The sequence below is a fragment of the Typopeltis vanoorti genome, chromosome 12 (genome assembly GCF_054136105.1).
Source record: "Typopeltis vanoorti isolate ZY-2024b chromosome 12, IOZ_Tvanoo_1.0, whole genome shotgun sequence".
Lineage (NCBI taxonomy): Eukaryota > Metazoa > Arthropoda > Arachnida > Uropygi > Thelyphonidae > Typopeltis > Typopeltis vanoorti.
In genome coordinates, this window is record NC_143560.1 from 45,716,132 (window position 1) to 45,737,290 (window position 21,159).

General features: G+C 35.3%; 1 protein-coding gene across 3 annotated transcripts in view; it reads right to left on the bottom strand.

Moving 5' to 3' along the window:
* msl-3 (male-specific lethal 3) overlaps positions 1–21,159 on the bottom strand; it is a 164,014-nt gene that overhangs the window by 71,109 nt on the left and 71,746 nt on the right. For all 3 annotated transcript variants that reach the window (XR_016549195.1, XM_090402134.1, XM_090402135.1), the window contains exon 7: positions 17,168–17,316. Coding sequence is in view for 2 of the 3 variants with exons in the window: in XM_090402134.1 (XP_090258260.1) it covers positions 17,168–17,316 (149 nt within the window). In the remaining variant the exon portion in view is untranslated. The remainder of the gene's footprint in view (positions 1–17,167; positions 17,317–21,159) is intronic.

Genomic DNA, 21,159 nt, shown 5'->3' on the forward strand with positions numbered 1-21,159 from the left:
AAACACGAAGATAATTTTGAATGGCTGGCAATAACAATAACAAGTAGAGCGACATGAAAAAACATCCAAATGGAGATTAAAACAATTAGATTTATCAGCACCCGCGATCCCACAAAAGGTTTTGCTAATGAAGAGAAATGAAAAGTTGTCCATCTTGGGGATCTAAACAGTAGAATAGGAACTGATTACCAAAAAAATATTTTGTGAAAATTTGGAGGGAAAAACAAAGCTAATTCTAATAATGGAGAGCACCTACTGGATTTCTGTTTAGAACATAGACTAGTCATTACTAATACCAACATAAAAATGTGCAAAAAGTCACATGGTGAGAAGACATGGGAAATGAGGAAAATTTCACTGACTATGTTATTGTTCACAGCATATATCTTCCTGCAGATTCACAATATTAGAGTTACAGGAGAACTGAAATAGCAAGTGTTACCAGTCATGAATAGGATAAAACTGAATATCATATTGAAAATCAAATGTGCAAGAAAGTTTCAAAAAGAATGAAAACCGACCACCCATTGAAGGTGTAATATAGACCCAAACATACAAATATTATTCAAGAAAAAAGAGAGCATGAAAACAAGAAGCCTACTTTGGAGACTCAGCAGCAGACTCTTAAGAATACATTGACTGATTCAGTCTTCTAGAAAAGGAAGTCATCTGCAAGGATAGGAAAATCAGTAAGCAGATGCACTGAGAGTATAGAAAGAAAGCATGCAGAGAAGATATGTAAGAGAACTAAGCTATGTGTACAAGTAGCTAAACAGAAGTTGTGGAAAGACTGGTAAGAATTTGAAGAGAGATATTACAAAGTAGCAAAATATTGGAGGCCAATGAAGAAGCTTCAAAATGGAGGAAGGGGAACTGTAAAAGGAATTAGAGATGATAAAGTTGTTACTGAGACTGAACATAAAGCATACTTTGGATAAACAGCCAGATCCATTGCAAAACGCATTTCAGAACTCCAATTCTAAACTGAACTCAAAAAATTACAAAAAAAAAAAAAAAACACTTATGAAAAGGAACAAATCTGACCTCACTGAACATGGATAATTCAATACAAGCCAGGATTCTCTGGAATTAACTGGACCTTCTTCACTGTTACCTCAATAATAAATTATAATGCTCAAACTTTGGAAAATCATTATAACTGCGTTTCTTATTTTTTACCCCCCCCCTCAATCGTATAATATTAACTTGGCATTCTCAAAACTGCATGCGTAAAGATTCAATTCTCCATACTTCCACTAATAACTTACCACGTATAAAACCAACTCAATTAATTTTTTTTAAATTCTCAATTAAAAAAAAAAGTATTAGAGAGGAAAATTCACATAATTGCATAACTCAATATTAAACAATTTATTTGTCCATAATTTTAAAACCAGACATTTAATACTAAATATGGTTTATTTCAATAAACAATAAAAAAGATTTTACTTCTTTTTTGAAAAGCCCCTTATTCCAATCATGCAAGTACCGTTGAAAAATATCCAAAATAATCCAAGCTTTCTTGTTCTCAGTATAATTCATAGGAAGTTTCCTTATGTTTTTGAAATACCAAGCTTTTAACAATTTTCTGATAACAAACAAGTTTTTTTCTTTATCATTTCTTGTCATATTTGAGCATAGGAGCACCATCAGGTGAATCTGATTTCTTTCATCATTTATTCATGTATGAATAGGAAATTATACAAATTCAGTGTGAGGGCACTCACAACTAATTCTGGCAATCTCTTCTACTCATTTACCACTCTCCACACAAAATAATCTAGTCCACACATCCTTACTACCCAAGCTCTTATATTACTTCCACAGATGATCCCTACTTCTCTGACTATTTGTCATATATGGAAAAATTTCATCTGCATCAATTTTATAAAACCCCTTTAATATTTATATATATCAGCTTTGAAATAATGTGGGATTTAATATCCCCTTAATTTAAATAATCCCTTTAATATCCTATAAGTTTTTATCATGTCCCCTCTTTTCCATATACCAACTAAACATTGTAACCCACACATCTTCAACTTATCCTCATAAGCAGAATTTCACAGCACAGACTGGCCACTCATCTCTGAATATTCTCTACCCCTCCTGACCTCAAAAAACCCAGGTAACCAAATATGTACACAAAAGTCAAGATGCAGCAAAATTATAGCCTTATAAAGAGGAATAAAAATTTCCCTATGTTTACTTGTCAGCATGTTTTTCAACATCCCAGTAATCATTTGAGCTATTTCACCAACTTTTGCAATATGCCTTCTGAGCTTCAACTCGCTGTCCACCATTATCCCCAATTCTCAAGCCACATCAACTTCCTGTAATCCAGTGCTATAAGTGTTTTCAATCTGAAGTGCATGACCTTACATTTTGCAACATTAAATTGACCTCATTATCCTTTGCCCATTATGCCAATTTATTTAAATCATCCTGAAGAATATCTACATTACCTTTATCAACTATTGCCTTCCTAAGTTTTGCATCATCTGCAAAAACAGAACCCCCCCCTCAATCTTTCTGTATTACAAATTAATTAAAAATTAAATGATATACAAATTAAAAAATATTGGTGCTAGTACAGAACCATATTCCACTCTTCCATACCACTTTCTAATGTCTGTCTGTCATCAGATACACATCAGCAAGTGATACGATGTCTGTCTCTCAGCCACACTCCTATCCATGCTACAAGCTTCATATCCATTCCCATTTGCTCCATGTGGTATTCTGTTAAATGCCTTTGCAAAGTCCAGCAGAATCATGGAATCATTCACATTAATTATAAAATGTGAATAAATTACTAAGACAGGACCTTCCAACACAAAGCTGTACTGTCCACTACAGAGTATTGTACCCCTATCAATCCACTGTTATAGTACATGGGATGACATTCTATCCAGTCCCACTGTTGTATTCATATTGATATTTTTCAATATGCTGAACACCTCCTGTTCATCTACCGATTTTGACATGCATCTCTGCACATTAACTACAAAATCTCCACCTGGATGAAACACCTTTGTAAAATTATCACTCAACAATTTTTTTTGACTCTATCACCTTCCTACTATATCATTCATTAAAGTCATATCCTACCACAGTAATTTTATCTTTTACTTATTACATAATGAAAGAACTCTTTTCGTTTTACTTTGGTCTGCTTAGCTAATTTTCTCTCATAATCCAATTGGGCCTTTCTTACCATACTAGTCAACCTTTCTGCTTGCATTTTGTACTTCTGAGTATGCCAATCTCCCTTTTTTTTTTTTATATTCCCTCTACAGCATTTTCTTTTTCCAGCTCTTGTTTTATATCTCTAATCGTCCACATAAACCCCACTTGGTTGCAGTCTGATACTACTACTCTCAATCTCCGACCACTTCCCATGCACTACTGACATTTTTTTCTTGTAGTTCTCTAGCTATGACACTGCTCCAAGATGCCTGCTAAGTCTCTCATAATTACCAGCTTTACAGTTCAGCATAAACTCTTTCTTGACAGAGAACTCCAAATGTTTAGTAACTTCTCAGAATAAGACTGCATTGTTGCGTATCCTGACTGGAGGCAGAGTGTCTACCTTGGTTATGGATATATCTTCTGATGCTATTACCAGATCCAACATGCTTAAACATTGCATCTATAACATGTAGTTTTATGAGGTAATAATTAGAGCTGAGTTTCAGATTGAAACTTCATCAGAGGCAATGCCAACTGTCTTGCACATTCACATAATACATGGTGACATTCCATCCAGTAATTATCCCTTGGCAACTGTATAAATTCCATTTCCATTTTTCTTATTATTCTTGAGTTGTGAATTAAAATCCATTATAAAAAACTTAACATAAACTTCCAACATATAATCCTTTCTTGCTCATATAATGTGTATTACTTATGTGAAAAACACTTATTCATAAAATTTTTATAGGCATCTTTAGTATTAAACAATGGAACAAAAATATAAGCATACATTACAGAAGGATTAACAAAGCAGACAAGAAATTATAAGTTTTAGTAAACAGCATGGGCCAAATTATAATTAGGTCTTAACAAGTGTAGAGATACATGCAATTCATCAGATAATGAGGTAAAGAGAAAAATTAAGCCCTATAAGGAACCTACTCCTGGAAGTGACATTATGTAAATCCACACTATTCTCACTCATAGTATTTACTTATTTAATCTCATCTCATCTTCCTTTTTCCCTCTTTTACCTTGTGGTGTCAAGGGTTTATTAATCATCAGACCTCAAACTATTCACAGGATAAAGTGGTCAAGCCCCAAGACCTGGTGTATCCTATGTCCGTAGTGTTGAGTTCTCAAGGTCGGTTTGCCTGCTTTGCGGGATGAAAAACTCCAGGATAAACTGAGGAAAAAATCCCACTGTCCATTTCTAAGACTGGCTAACTTGGCTATGGCCGAGGAAGATCCTACAGCTCCTCATGTTACCGATGTGAATCGAACCTAGGACACTCCTTCCCCAGGCATACGGTTGCAAAGTGCACAGCCACTAGGCTAACCGTGCAGACCTTACTTATTTAATGTATTATTTTTTTTCCCTTTTGAATGCCAAAATAGAACAGACCACAGATGCAGATAAAAAGCATATAATGCTTATATGGTATCTTATCCTTGGTTAGAAGTTAAAAATGCTAAAAATTTTTTAAAAGGACAGAATGATATGTGAGTGTCCAGGCTCTTAAGTATCTTGACAATACAGTTGAGTTCTTCTTGAGCAGCTGAAGAAGGATACCTAAATTTATTTATGGTCTTGTTAATGAAGTTTTACTGATACCATTAGATGAAAAATCAGTGGAGCAAAGAGGGCAAACCTGATGGATGCAAGAATCACTATAGTGATAGATTTATGACACTGATGATAGCGAGAACTGAAGATCTCCAATGGATTTTGAAAAACGAGAAAACTGAAGAAGGACATACAATTATTGCTTTTGATTTTTTAGTGTGAACTGTTTCTTTGAGAAAATTCTTGGAGTTCGGGTATTGAACCATACCATATTGTAAAATATCACCACTTTATCTGTACCACGATGAATGCTGAGATGAATGATTTTGATTAGGTGCTACTTAGTATTCCTCTCTGAGGTAGTTGGCCAAAATGCTGGTAAGAATACTTTATACTATTCACATTCCCTGATTATTATCAAATCCCTTGCATATGTGATCTATCCTATTTTAGCCATTACAGATGATCTACAGCTGCTCATCACAAGGAACACAAAAATACATTAAGTAATAAGAGGCAGAACAGTCCAAGACTTAAAAAAAAAGTTTTTTGATGGTTTTCCATTTCTTTAACATATGTAAATAATATTAATATAAAATTATGCAATAATGCATAATTAACACATTATTAACTATCATTAAATGCATCTCGGCTGTTATCTCCAATAAGGAGGTAACAGCTGAGATGCATTTAATGATATGCAGTATGTAGAACATTTTTTTTTGTTCCATATTTGGTCTTTGGAAGGGAAAAAAAAAACAAAAACAAAAAACAGAACTGTTCCTGCTTGGTTCTGAACAAATGCAGATGTAGTTGGAGGTTTGTACTATGATGATGTTGATATTTCTGTTTCATCCCACTGTAGTAACAATTATTACTGTAAATCTGATGCCAATTGCAAAAAAAAAAATAAAAAATAAAAAATAAAAATAAAATAAAATAAATAAATAAATAAAAAATGCACATAATTTTTCCCCATCAGGTGCTAGTTTACAATAATGAATTGCTATCAAGTTAATGATGAAAACTTCTTCAAAATCATATATTGTTCATTTGAATTTAAGAAAGGAGCCAGTGTCTAAGAAATCTTACTTCTCCCCACGCAGTTCTGAAAATAAGTACAGAACAACTATGTTTGCAGAGCAGATTTAACATAGAACTGCCCCTGGTATACAAACTGCCATAATGGATCATGGAAAAAAAAAAAAAAAATCACACACACTCCGGTCTCTTTTTATGCGGATTTGAAGTTATGTGGTAGTGAGCCCACAGATACGAGACCTTTCGACACTTCTGCGCATGTCAACAGAAGGAGAATCCATTCCAATAATAGGGTAATCCAGCATTTCCCAAACATTTCCTATGAAGGAACACTTCACAAATCCTGAAATGTTCATGGAACACCTTGGTTATTTTGTAATGTGTGAATTAATAATTGATCATTAATTAATGATTAATTAAATTTGTCCCAATAGTGGAGAAAAAGCACCAAAGAAAAACAATTTCTTTGGAAATGAAAAACAGAAGGAGAATCCATTCCTATAATAAGGTAATCCAGCATTTCCCAAACATTTCCTACGACGGAACACTTCACAAATCCTGAAATTTTCACGGAACACTGGAACACCTTGGTTATTTTGTAATGCGTGAATTAATAATTAATTGTTAATTTAGCTGTTTTAATTAATTAATAATTGATCATTAATTATTAATTAAATCTGGCCCAATGGTAGAGAAAAAGCACCAAAGAAAAGCAATTTCTTTGGAAATGAAAATTGCAATTTTAGATCACTTAGCAAAAGGAGAGGGATCTACTGCAATTGGTAAACATTTTAATTTAGGTGAATCTACTATAAGAGGCAATTAAAAAGAATAAAGTCACAATAAGAAAATTTGTCATTTCTGGCTTTTTAATGATAATTTGGAACAAAACAAGGTGCCAAATTATCATCACTCAAGAGATGCTTTATTAGGAAAAAACGTATTCATATTCTATTCGTAATTTGGATTGAAGAATTAACTCAAAGAAGAATTCCTATAAGTGGTTATTTAATAACACAAAAAACTCTTCGGTTTTATGAACAGATGAAGCTATTGGAGCCGACTACTTCCACTTCCCAGGCTGATAAAGAATTTTCGGCTAGCAAAGAATGGTTAACCGGGATTTTAAAAAGGAATGCACTTCATAACGTGAAGATTACAAGTGAGGTTGCAGAAGCAGATGAAGAAGCAGCCAAAAATTTTCGAGAAGTTAGCCAAAATTATTGAAGATGGTGGTTATTGTTCCAATCAAGTGTTTAACGCTGACGAAACAGGACTGTTTTGGAAGAAAATGCCTAGTCGAACTTACATCACAAAGTCTGAGAAAAAAGCAAGTGGGTTTAAAGCAAGCAAAGATCAAGTAACGTTGTTACTTTGTAGCAATGCATCAGGTGATCGAATGTTGAAACCCCTCCTAGTAAATCGATTCCTAAGACCACGTGCTCTAAAAGGCAAAGATCTTAAACAGCTACCGGTATATTGGATGGCTAATACAAAGGCCTGGGTAACAACTGCTGTATTTACTGAATGGTTCAATAATTGCTTTGTACCAGAAGTGGAAACATATATGAAGCAAAAAGCTCTTGATTTTAAAGTTTTATCAATTGTTGACAATGCACCAAGTCATCCACATTTAGAACATCCAAATGTGCAGGTAGTGTTTTTTCCACCCAATACAACAAGCATTATTCAGCCAATTAGATCAAGGCATAATTGCTACTTTTATTAAAAATATTACGTTAAGCACACTTTTCAATTTATTTTAGATAAACTAGAAAATGAATCATTAACAGTAACAGACGTTTGGAAAAAATTTTCTATTTTGAACTACTTAAATCATATTGCATCTGCTATCGCTGAAATAAGACCACAAACTTTAAATGCCTGCTGGAAAGCAGCTTGGCCTGGATGTGTTGCAAACAGTGCAACCATGCAAACATCTACATTATCAGCTGAAATCATTATTTTGGCACATGAAATTGGTGGAGAAGGTTTTGATACATTTAGCCAGAACGATGTAGACGAATTGCTTGTGGATAATGCCTTAAGACAATGATATTATTGGATATCGATTGACTTTAGATATCGTTGAAGATCCAGAAAACGATAGTGAAGTGGAAGAAAAACTATCCCCCTCACTGCAAATATAATTCGAGAAGGAAACTGTGCAATAAATTGGAAAATCATTTTCTTGTTAATGACACAAATTCTGAACGAGAATTTAAATTCCAACGTGAGCTGAAGAACTGTATGTCTGGATATTGCGAGCAGTATAAAAAATTAGTGAAATCATCATTGCAAAATTTAATCACTGATTACATTGCCAGAAGAAAAAAATCAACACAGAACGAGTGTGAAGCTAATTCTGTTTGCGAAGAATTGCCTTTATTCTTTATTCGTCACAGATCTGATGCACTGACTATCTCTTCTGGTGATGAAAGTGATTTCGCATCAGTTTGCAAACGTTGCTGAATATTGTCTAATAGTGATGATAATTCTGATGTAAAAAAAAAAAAAAAAAACAATGTTACTTTTCAATAAAATTAAATGAATAAAGCTTTAAAACAAACTTAGGCATTTTTATTTTCCTGAATTTTCATAAATATTTTTTTTATGAGATTTCAGATTTATTTAAATTCACTGCTTCGATTTTATGCAATTTTAGAAAAATATGGAACATATCACTAATTTTTCAATGTTAAGTTAGGTCTTTTTTTGTACGATTTTTTATATGCGGTTTTCTGTGGAACGTTTCTACTGCATAAAAAGAGACCTGACTGTATGTATGTATGTATGTATGTATGTATATATATATATATATATCTACCCTATAGATACAAAATGATAAGCCTTTTTGTGTAACGTTTTTTGTCAAGTTATTTGAAACATATTGAAACTCAGGGGCTACCCTGCGTGTCGAGTCTTCAAAATTCGAGTCACCAAAATTCAAGGAGAACCAGCCTACCAGTCCGGAACTCAGGGAGTTTGGGCGGCATAGGTGCCAGAACCCCAATTTTCAAGTTTTCAAAATTCAAGGAGAACCAGCCTACCAGTCAGGAACGGGGATACCCCCAATTCGAGTCTTCAAAATTCAAGGAGAACCGGCCTACCACTCCAGAACTTGGGGGAATGGGGCGTTGGCTGCCGTAGGCAGCACCCCCGTAGTATATATCTTTAGTATATACCCCCCCCCCCGCCCATTTATCTTATGGTGTCATGGGTTTTCTATTCATTTAATTGCAACCGTACACAAGGATCAGGTGATTAGCCCTATGCCTCCCGGTGTATCCTGTCTATAGAAGTATTGAGTTCTCAAGGCTGGTTTACCTGCTTGTGGGATGAAAAACCCCAGATAAACTGGGGAGGAAAAAACCCTGCAGTCCACACCCAAGACCAACTAACTTGGCTAAGTTTGACAAAAATTCCTAAGCTCTTCATATCAGTGACAGAAATCGAACCCAGGCCACTCCTTTCCCAGACATATGGTTACAAAGCGTATAGCCACCTGGGTAACCGTGCGGCTATACACACACACACACACACACACACACACACACACACACACACATATATACAGGGTGTTCGGGATAAATTTGACATATTTATAATTAATTATATTTTTCCGTAAGTTACATGTATTAACACACACTTCTCTTCATTTAAAAGTTTGGACCCTTCTTCATTCATATACAAGATGTCAGAAAGGATGGATAGCTGGAACCCACCTGAATCATGGAAGAGAATAACTTGTATCATGATGATTCGTGCCCGCCATCAAAATAAGGATATTACGACTGCTGCCCAATGCTCCCTGAATACAGTAAAAACAATCAGGCATGAACTAGAGACTTGCAATGGTGACTACGAGGATGTAGCAAGAAGAAAGATCCCTAGCAGACGATCTGATTGCGTTCGTACAGCAGAATTCCTCGCAAATCTGCAGGAACAGGTGTTGAAGAACCCTGGCATTGGAATTCGGGCTTTGTTCGTGGAGTTGCTAACTGTAGTCAAGCCCTGGATAACAAGGGTAGCCAATGGTAGGCCGTATGTATGGCAGCAGGATTCGGCCCCTTGCCACACCTCTGGGAAAAGTCAAAAATGGTTGTCTGAAAATTTCTACGACTTCACCAGTCCAAATGTTTGGCCTCCAAACTCCCCAGACCTTAACCCCATGGATTATTTTGTATGGGGCGCAGTTGAAAAAGACACCAATCGCACTTCCAGTAATACAAAAGCCCAGTTAATGGATAAAATTAAAACAGTTTTTGCGGCCCTTCCCAGGGAGACCGTAGCATCAGCTTGTTCGAGGTTCCGAAGCAGAATTGAAGCTGTGATCGATGCTAATGGTGGTTATTTTGAGTAAATCTTGTTGATAGTATTGTAATTAACTCTGCCTGTAATGTTTTTTTGTCAATTCATTAAATTTAATAGATACAAAGAAGATTTTCTTTTTCCTTACGAAACTGTCAAATTTATCCCGAACACCCTGTATATATCATCATCGTTGTCATCAAATTCTAGTATATATCCTCAAGGAGTGTACTAGATATGATAGTACTACATAAAAAATTTACATCATTACTAACGCCTAAGCTACAATTTTCTTAAAAATCAGTCTGCTACCTGTCAAGACTCCAATATTATCATATCTTATATTTCTGTCTTCTAAGTCACTTTTTACTGAATCAATCCACTTATATCTTGGTCTTCCTCTGGTTCTTTTTCCTACCAACTGGGCAAAGAACACTTGTTTTGCTGATCTTTCCTCTCTCATTCTGTTTAAGTGACCATACAACCTGAGATTGGCTCTGCTAACACATTCCTGGATGCTGATAATGTCAAGTTCTTTTCTAATATCCTCGTTTTTAATATGATATTGCCATTGATGACATCTGTTCATGCCCCTAATCTTTCTCAGGACTCTCATATCTGCAGTCTCTAGTCTTTGGTAAAATGTTTTGCTCCTGACCAAGCTCTCAGATCCATAGGTTAAAATTGGTTTGAACACTGTCTTGCATATGGTTAATTTAGTGTTTTCACTAATTTCTCTCTTATTCCATATAAATTTATTCAGTTGACTTCCTACCATACCAGCTTTGTTGATTCTGTTGTCAATTTCCATATTTAATTTACCATCTTCACTAAAAATTATGCCTGAGTAGCTGAAATGCTTTATTTCTTTTATATGTTCTCCATTCACAATGCAGTTGATATTTTCAATGTTTCTGCTTATTTTCATTGTCTTTGTCGTTTTAATGCTGACGTTCATACCATATCTATTACAACAGTTATTCAATTTAGTCATGGAATCTTGCAGCGGATTTATTTAGAAGTATAACATCATCTGCATTAAGCAAAGAGCTGAGATTAATTTAGTGTTTTCACTAATTTCTCTCTTATTCCATATAAATTTAGTGGTATTAAACCTGTTATTCCACATAGAATAACAGGTTTAATACCACTTTCCTTCATACGAGAGAAAATACTCTACGTCCTTGTCTGACACCAGATTTAACATTAAACCACCTTAGTCTACTTCCTTCAATTCTAATTGCTGACTTACAACTCAAATAAAGCCTAAATACTGCTTGATATAATGCCCCATTGACACCATATAACCGTAGCATTTTGAATAGCTTCTGTCTTGGCACAGAAGCTTCTCTTCCACAATTCTTTTCAACCATTTCTCAAGTATACTTGCATATATCTCACCAGGAACACTCAGTAATGAAATGCCTCAGTAATTTTCGCATTCAGTTTTATTTCTCTTTTTATATATGGATAGAATGAGAGCTCTACTCCAATCATCTGGAATTTGTCCTTCTGTCCTATGCAGTGCAGCCACTGTACGACTTTCATACCTCCATACTTGAGGATTTCTGGATGAATATCATCTACTCCTGCTGCCTTTTTCCACATTTCAGGCTTTCTCTACTTCAAGTATGGATATGTATTCCTGTCTGCATGCCTGGTCAGTGTTTTTTACCACTGTGCTGTCATCACTGCTTGTTTCATTTAGCAATTTTTTGAAGTAATTACTCCATACTTCAAGGATATCTTTTTCTCCTGCTTTCATGTCACCTTTATCATCTCAAATTCCTTTTACAGAACTCTTTCCTCCATTTTGGAGCTTCTTCTACAACCTCCAGAATATCTTACCACCTTCTTGATATATTTTCTATGTTCTTGCCAAAGTCCTCCCATGATTTTTGTTTAGCTAGTTTTCCAGAGCATTTGGCTTTCTTACATTTGTCTCTGTATTCTCTAAGAGCACAAGCTGACTTATTCACCAGGAACTTTTGATATGCTTTCTTCTTTTCTTTTACTGTCTCTTTTACTTCCTGTGTCCATCATGGAGTTCTGATTTTTTTATCTTTGCAGACAGGCTCACCACATGCCTATCTGGCTGAATCAATCAGTGTTTTCTTTAGTGCTTGCACTGAATCTCCAAGGTTTGGTTCCTGTTCTCAAACTCTTTCATTTTTTCTTCAATACTTTTTGTGTATTTTAGTCTACAGTTCACACCTGAGAGCTGCTCAACTTTTATTCGCTTTAAAACTTTCTTACACGTTCTTGTTCCTGCTCAAGACTAAATGGCTATCACTTCCAATTTCAAATCCTCCGTACACTCTGGTGTCCTGCAGCAGGGAGGAAACATAACTCTCAACAATAACACAGTCAATGAGACTTTTCTTATTCCTCGCCTCTTCTCTCCATGGGAATTTGTGCACATTTTTATGTTGAAACATGGTGTTAGTAATAACCAGTCCATGTCCTGAGCAGAAATCCAACAGGCATTTGCCATCATTATTAGCTTTGCTCTTTTCTCCAAATTTTCCAAAATATTTTTGTTTGTCTGACAATCATTTCCTACTCTGCTATTTAGATCCAAAACAAGGACCACCTTTTCCTTTTCATTGTGTCAGTTGCTTTCTCTAAAGCCTCAAAAAATTCCTCCACATCTACCTTAGTAGAACCTTCAGTGGGAACATAGGCATAAATAAGTCTCATTATCCAGTTTCCCATTCTCATATTTCCCCGCATCACTCTACTTGAGACTGCCTGCCATTTCAAGATTAGTCTCGTATTTAGTTTTGGATACCATGGCTACTCATTTTCCTTGATTGTCATTGCTTGAATATAACATTTTGTATTTATTGCTCAGAAAGATCTCACCAGTTTTTGCCCTTTTTTGTTTCAGTCAACCCTATTATGTCAATCTGGTACTTTTCCAATTATTCAGCTAGCTCCATTTCTTTGCCATTCAGTCTTCTTATGTTGAGAGTACCAATCTTGAACTCTGGTGATGTTGAGTTGGGGTTTGTTTTCAGATTTGTTCCAGTAGCTGACTTTTCACTGTTCGCCCTGGTTCCCTGGCGAAAACAACGGGGGCCTTGTTTAACCGGGCGACGCCCCAGCCAGCATGAAATTTTGTCATGTTGTACCATCATTTTTTATTTTGGTTTAAGCCAATAAGAATACCATTTGGTCAGCTAAATCCCAAATTGCCAGCCCATCCTCGTTCGTTGAGTATCCAGGTAGATATCTAACAGGGTGCACCATGAGAAGGTGAAGATTGGATATTAGGTCAGAAGCACTAGTTGGTTCCTGCATTCCTTTAAAGGAATGCAGAGAACTAATGAGATATAATCCTTCTTCAGGATTATATCTCAACTAAGAATAAATCTAATTCTTATTCTAAGCAGATGATATTATGTTCATAAATAAATCCCTTCAGTCACCATCAAGACGTCTTTAACTAATCCATTGTTAAATTGCTGTAATAAAAGTAATAAGAAAACCAGAAACAAAAGAGATGAAAGCAATAAAGTATGGCAAGAAAATAGAAAGCATTAAATGCATTCTCATTACTATTCCTAGAGAATAAAGAACCCAATTTATGAAGGATATCAATAGAAGCTAGTATGGTTTATAGTTCTATTTTATGAGGGTATCCGTGCATACTTCATCATCATCATCAAATTCCTGCCATGTACCCTCGAGGGGTGTACAGGATATGATAGTACTACATGAAAAAAAATTACATCATTACTAACTTCCTATCTACAATTTTCCTCCAAATCAGCCTGTTACTTGTCAAGACTTCAACATTATCAGAGCTTATATTTCTATCGTCTAAGGCACTTTGTACCGTATCAATCCACCTATATCTTGTTCTTCCTCTGGGTTGTTTTGCTGCCAACCTGGCACAGAGCACTTGTTTTGCTAATCTTTCTTCGCCCATTCTGTTTAAGTGACCATACCACCTGAGATTAGCTATGTTAACACATTCCTGGATGCTGACAATGTCAAGTTCCTTCCTAATATCCTCGATTTTAATATGATATTGCCATTGATGCCATCTGTTCGTGCCTATAATCTTTATCAGGACTCTCATATCTGCAGTCTCTAGACTTTGGTCAAGTGTTTTACTTCTGACCCAGCTCTCAGATCTATAAGTTAAAACTGGTTTGAACACTGTCTTGTATACAGCTAATTTAGTGTTCCAACTAATTTCTCTCTTATTCCATATGAATTTATTCAGTTGACTTCCTACCATACCAGCTTTGTTGATTCTGTTGTCTATTTCCATATTTAATTTACCATCTTCACTAAAAATCGTGCCTAAGTAGATGAAATGTTTTACTTGTTCCACAGTTTCTCCATTCACAACACAGTTGACATTTTCAATGATTCTGCCTATTTTCATTGTCTTTTTATTGCTGACCTTCATACTATATCTATTACAACAACTATTCAATTTGGTCAGAGAATCTTGCAGACTTGTAGCAGATTTATTTAGAAGTATAACATCATCCGCATAAAGCAAAGAGCTCACATTAACATCTCCAATTTTGATATCATGTTTAATACCACTTTCCTTCATAATGTGATCCATATAGATAATGAATAACAAGAGGGGATAATGTACATCCTTGTCTCACACCAGATTTAATATTAAACCATCTTCCTGTACTTCCTTCAATTCTAACTGCTGACTTACAACTCAAATAAAGACTAAGTATTGCTTCATATAAAACTCCATTGACACCATATAACTGTAACGTATTGAATAGCTTCTCTCTTGGCACCTTGTCATATGCCTTTACCAGATCGACAAAACTTAAGTACAGATCTTTGTTATATTCCCATGCTTTCTCGACTATTTGTCGTAAAGTGAAGATCTGATCCTGACAGCCTCTATTTGGCCTGAATCCAGCTTGTTCTTCCACAATTCTTCTCAACCATTTCTCAAGTATACTTGCATAGATCTTGCCAGGAACACTCAGCAGGGAAATACCTCTGTAATTCTTATATTCAGTTTTATTTCCCTTTTTATATATGGGTACTATGAGAGCTCTACTCCAATCATTGGGAATTCGTCCCTCTGTCCAGGCATTTTGAACTATGCAGTGCAGCCACTGTAAGACTCTTATACCACCATACTTCAGCATTTCTGGTCGAATATCATCTACTCTTGCTGGCTTTCTACATTTCAAGCCCTTGATGGCTTTTTCTATTTCAAGTATGGATATGTATTCCTGACTGCATGCCTGGTCAGTGTTTTTTATCACTGTGCTGTCATCACTGCTTGTTTCATTTAGTAGTTTTTTAAAGTAATTACTCTATACTTCAAGGATATCTTTTTCTACCATTTTCAAGTCACCTTTATCATCTCTAACTCCTTTTACAGCACTTTTTCCTCCATTCTTAAGCTTCTTCAACAACCTCCAGAATATTTTGCCACTTTCTTGATATTTATTTTCTATATTCTTGCCAAAGACCTCCCATTACTTTTGTTTAGCTAGTTTTACACAGTGTTTAGCATTCTTGCATTTGTCTCTATATTCTCTAAGAGCACAAGCTGATTTATTTGACAGGAACTTTTGATATGCTTTCTTCTTTTCCTTCAGTGCCTCTTTAACTTCCTGTGTCCACCATGGAGTTCTGATTTTGCTATCCTTGCAGACAGCCTCACCACATGCCTCTCTGGCAGAATCAATCAATGTTTTCTTCAGATTTTGCCACTGAATCTCCAAGGTTTGATTCTCAAACTCTTTCATTTTTTCTTCAATAATCTTTGTGTATTTTAGTCTACAGTTCACATCTGAGAACTGCTCAACTTTTATTCGCTTTAAAACTTTCTTACATGTCATTCTTTTCAATATGAAATTCAATTTTATCCTGCTCAAGACTAAATAGTGATCGCTTCCAATTTCAAATCCTCTGTACACTCTGGTGTCCTGCACCAGGGAGAAAACATCACTATCAACAATAACATAGTCAATGAGACTTTTCTTATTCCTTGCCTCTTCTCTCCATGTGAATTTGTGCACATTTTTATGTTGGAACATGGTGTTAGTAATAACCAGTCCATATCCTGAGCAGAAATCCAAAAGATATTTTCCATTATTATTAGCTTTGCTCTTTTCTCCAAATATTCCCAAAATATTTTTGTATGTCTCACAATCATTTCCTACTCTGCTATTTAGATCCCCAACAAGGACCAACTTTTCCTTTTTCATTGTGTCAGTTGCTTTTTCTAAAGCATCAAAATATTCCTCCACTTCTACCTTAGTAGAAACTTCTGTGGAACCATAGGCACAAATAAGTCTCATTGTCCAGTTCCCCATTCTCATATTTGCCCACATTACTCTACTTGAGACTGACTGCCATTCAAGAAGATTAGCCTCGTATTTTGTGTTGAATACTATGGCTATTCCTTCTTTTCCTTGATTGTCATTGCCTGAATATAACATTTGTATTTATTGCTCAGAAAGATCTCACCAGTTTTTGTCTTTTTGGTTTCAGTCACCCTTATTATGTCGATATGGTACTTATCTAATTCCTCAGCTAGCTCCATTTCTTTGCCATTCAGGCTTCTTACGTTGATAGTACCGATCTTTAACTCTGGTGATGTTGAGTTGAGGTTTGTTTTCAGATTTGTTCCGTGCATACTTCAGACCTGAATTATGTAACCTGACTTTCCACACTGTCAAGTGTGCAAGTATGTCTGAAATTATTTTTATTTATTTTATTTAGATTATTTTTTTGTATCACTTATTCTATGTGTATTTAGAATCCCTACATGACTATTTAACTTATATAATTTATTACTTCATTATTACACATGATTTATATATTTTATGGCCAATAAAAAAACTATAAAATGATATTTACATGATTATAGGGGTATAACTAAAGAGAAAAATGAGATATTTAAAATGTTATCAAAAATATCCAACATTTTAAAATTGTAATCCATTCTTTCTGAAACACATTCATGTTAAATGTTGGAAAATCATAATTGTGCCAAACAACTTACTAAGTCTCATGTAAAAATGACATGGAGGTTTTACATACTTATTCTCCACATCCTCTGGAATGATAAAGGTATCATGCTGATGCCTAGAACCTTTTGGAGGAAAAGCACAGAGTAGGTCAGCAGCAAAGTGTTTCACAAAGGCCTGAAGTACAGACACCACATTAGGTTCACAGGGAATCTTAACGACCTAAAGAAATGTATACACCCATAAATGTTACATATAAACATGGGGAGAAAATTAGTAAACATTTCTATATTCCTATTCTTTATATAATATTTCTGGAAATCTAATCACAAATTCAAGGTTTGGCAAAACTGAATAATGTAAAGGTACACCAACCTCCTCCTCTTAGAGAAAATGTATTTTATGGAGTATGTTCAATATTTAATGAAAAGAAATGGTCCCAGAAAAATAGCCTAGGATAGAAATTGGCAACTTTGAAAAAGAAAGAGTGATTTTTATGGTTTCTTTTCTCTAAAATATTATTGATGGTGGAAATGTATTTACCTTCTTCAGATATTTCAATTATTGAATATTTAAGGAAAGTTATATTCTCAATTAGTCTTCCCTGCTTTGTTATCCGTCTCAGATGCTTACACCAGTATCTCTTTTCAAAGTTGATCAGAAATAAAGATGGTAGTTTATTGATTAATTTGATTATTGTAAAGGATACTAAGGCCAAGAGATTTTTGCATGCACTATCTATGAAGGGTATATTTTAAATTCCCAGTCAATTCTAGGGATAGTTTGGAAAAGGATAAACCCTACTTTCCTTGGAAGGGAAAAAACCAGACCCACATGTTTAATTCATTTGAGAAAAGGCTGGGATGCCTTGTAGTCTGAAAGTGCAGCCTCTGAAATTCATGTCCAACTTTTTTTTAAATAAATAATTTAAACTTTTAATTTACAAAATTTAATTTTGTTTGATTACTGTACAGGCTCATTCATAAATTATGTGATCTTATATAGAGTATAGCTATCTATTAATTTTTGGTGTTTTATAGCTGTTCCTCAATATTGAATGAGTCATAATAGGTTTTATTTATTTTTTTAAAACTATAATGCCACTTTTGAAATAAGATTAGACAAGCCAGAAAGACTGATGTAGTGCTTATGTCTGTCTGCAGGATGACCCCTCCCCCCTCCTTTTTTTTCCATGGTAGGAAAATTTCCATAAGAAGCTGAGTAACTCACTTTCAGTTGAAAGAGTGCTTTTATAAATGTTTTTTATATTCTAAACAGAGTTCATATCTGGATAATGATCTAGGCGAAAATGCTACAATTCCTAAAGGCACTATGAAGAAGCTTTTCCACTTTATGCCTCCATTAAGTAGGGTGATTATCTCCTACCAGGTCATAAAATCACTTACCAACTAAAAACAAATATCTATGTTGCAGTCGGATTCCAAATTACAGCCTGCAAAACTCCACCATGGGATCCTTATGGATCTCATGCCACTCCCAAGCCTGGATAAAAGAGGTTCAGTCAGATGAGTGTTGATGCTCTGACCATAAAGAAAAAACATGATTGTTAAAGAAAGATGCAAAAGGAATATCAGTATGTGGGATGAGAATTAACAATCTGAGATTGCAGATGACATTATTATTATTGAAGAAAGCGAAAGAGAACTACAAAAAACACCGAATCTTTTAAATGAGGAAGGGAAGAGATTTGGACTTGTTATGAATTTGGAAAAAACAAAGACAATGGTATTTGGTGAGAAGAACATGAAACAAAAGATACAAATGGATGGAACTGATATAGAAAATGTAGAACAGTTCACATATTTGGGAAGTAAAATGACATATGATTTGGACTGTAAAAAAGAAATAAAGATCAGGATTACAAAGGGAAGAACAAATCTGAAGGCAATGGATAACATCTAGAAACATAAAGTGATTAGCCTGCAAACAAAACTAAGAGTACTGGAAATATGCATCTTCATCAGTGTACTGTATGGATCTGAAAACATGGGTAATAAGGAATCAAGAAAAAGAATTTTAGCATTTGAAAGAACTTATTACAGGAAGATTCTATCACAGGATGAGTACAGAAAATCACAAATGAAGGGCTCTATCAGAAGATACAACCAAAGGAGAATCTAATGCAGAAGATTATAAAACAGAAGCTGCAATTATTTGGACACATCTGCAGAATGAGTGAGGATGGAAGATAAAGACATTCATGTTTGGTATTATGGATGGTGTAAACAGAAGAGGCAGACCATACAGAGAATGGATAGATGACATAAAGGACTAGTGTAGAATGGGTTTACAGAAACTGCGACAATGTGCACTGGACAAAAAAAGGTGGAAGAGGATAGTGAAGGAGGCATTGGACACCAATGGGCAGTGAGCCCAAGGTTCGTAATGATGATGAAGCTGGAGAGCAAAGAAGCAAACTAAAAGTTGAGAATGCCTTTATTAATCGATTCAAATTATCTTAAGCTTTTTTTTAGTAAATTCATTTCACCAATCTTCCATTACTTTACTTAAATATGTTTTGATTTCATCATAATCTTTATCTAAATTTTTATGGATGATTACTACAATGTATTAATATTTTTAAGAAAAGATTTATTCATGCTATCCATCTTTTGTATGGTGACTCATTATTAAGAGGGGTGATAGATGGCAGTGTAACTAAATCGTACTTACCGGGTGCAAAATTTAAGGATGTAAGTGAGAGTGTTAGAGTGCAAAAACAGAGGGTGAAAGAATTAATAATTGTGGTGGGTACGAATGAATTGAAAGGTGATAAATTTTTTATGAGAGAGGACTTGAAAGTATTGTTAAAGGTAGCGAAAGAAAAGAGTGACAGAGTTAGAATAGTTAGTCTGTTGCCATGGTATGACAGAGAGGAGTTTAGAAGGAGGGGCCATAATCGCAAATGACATTATGCGTAGGTTATGCAGACGGTGTGGTGTGGAATTCGTGGACGTGTGGAATGAGTTTGAAGGGCGAAAGGACTTATACAAGATGGATGGCCTGCATTTGAATGGACTTGGTGTGCGGAGACTGGAAAGAGTGTTGCTGAATGAAGTGAAAATGGATGTGCAAAACCAGGGAAACTAGAACTACCAAGGAGGGAGGGGGAATGGATATGCAGACATCAGTGAGGCAGATGAGTGTAAGAATGTATATAATGTACCTGAGCCAGCACTAAGGACAAAAAATGGGAATGGGTCATTTAGAATAACACATCAATATAGGGGTGGGACTAAGGGATCACTGCATTTCATGTATACTAATGCCAGGAGTATACGAACAAGAAGGAAGAATTTTTGGCCTTGATTGGCTCTTCCTGGCCACAGGTTATTGGCATTAGTGAAACATGGCTGACGGAAGATGATATAGTTAGTAGGATAGAATGTGTAGGTTATAGTGTGTTTAGGAGGGACAGAGAGAATAAAATGGAGGGAGGGGTATTATTGATGATAGCTGATGAACTGCAGCCAAGGAGAATTGAAGTTGTATCACAGGATAGTGAAAGGAGCTCATTTGAGGCTATTTGGTGTGAGATTGAGACTGGCAGAATAAAATATACAGTTGGGTGCTGCTATAGACCAGGTGATGGAATAGATGGTGGAGATGGTATGCATAGGGAAATTGATGAAATGAGTGGAAGGAGGGTAATTATTATGGGGGATTTCAACTATGGTAACACTGATTGGAAGGAGGAGAGGACACATGTGAAGAAGGAAAAGGATTTTATTCAATTATTAAGGGATAACTATCTGAGACAGCATGTAAATGAAAATACCAGGGGTGTGAGAGTGCTTGACCTGGTAATAGCATCTGAGAATTTGACTGTAATAAATATGACCATGTTGCCACCTATTGGTGAGAGTTATCATAAGGTCTTGACCTGGGAGGTGGCTAAAGGTGCGGAATTTTTGATTAAGACAGGGTATATGTGGAATTACCGTGCTGGCAAGTATGACAAGCTTAGGAGATTGCTTGGATCAGTGCCATGGCATGTACAACTGCAAGGGCTGGACGTCGACAGATCATGGGAAGTGGTCAAGG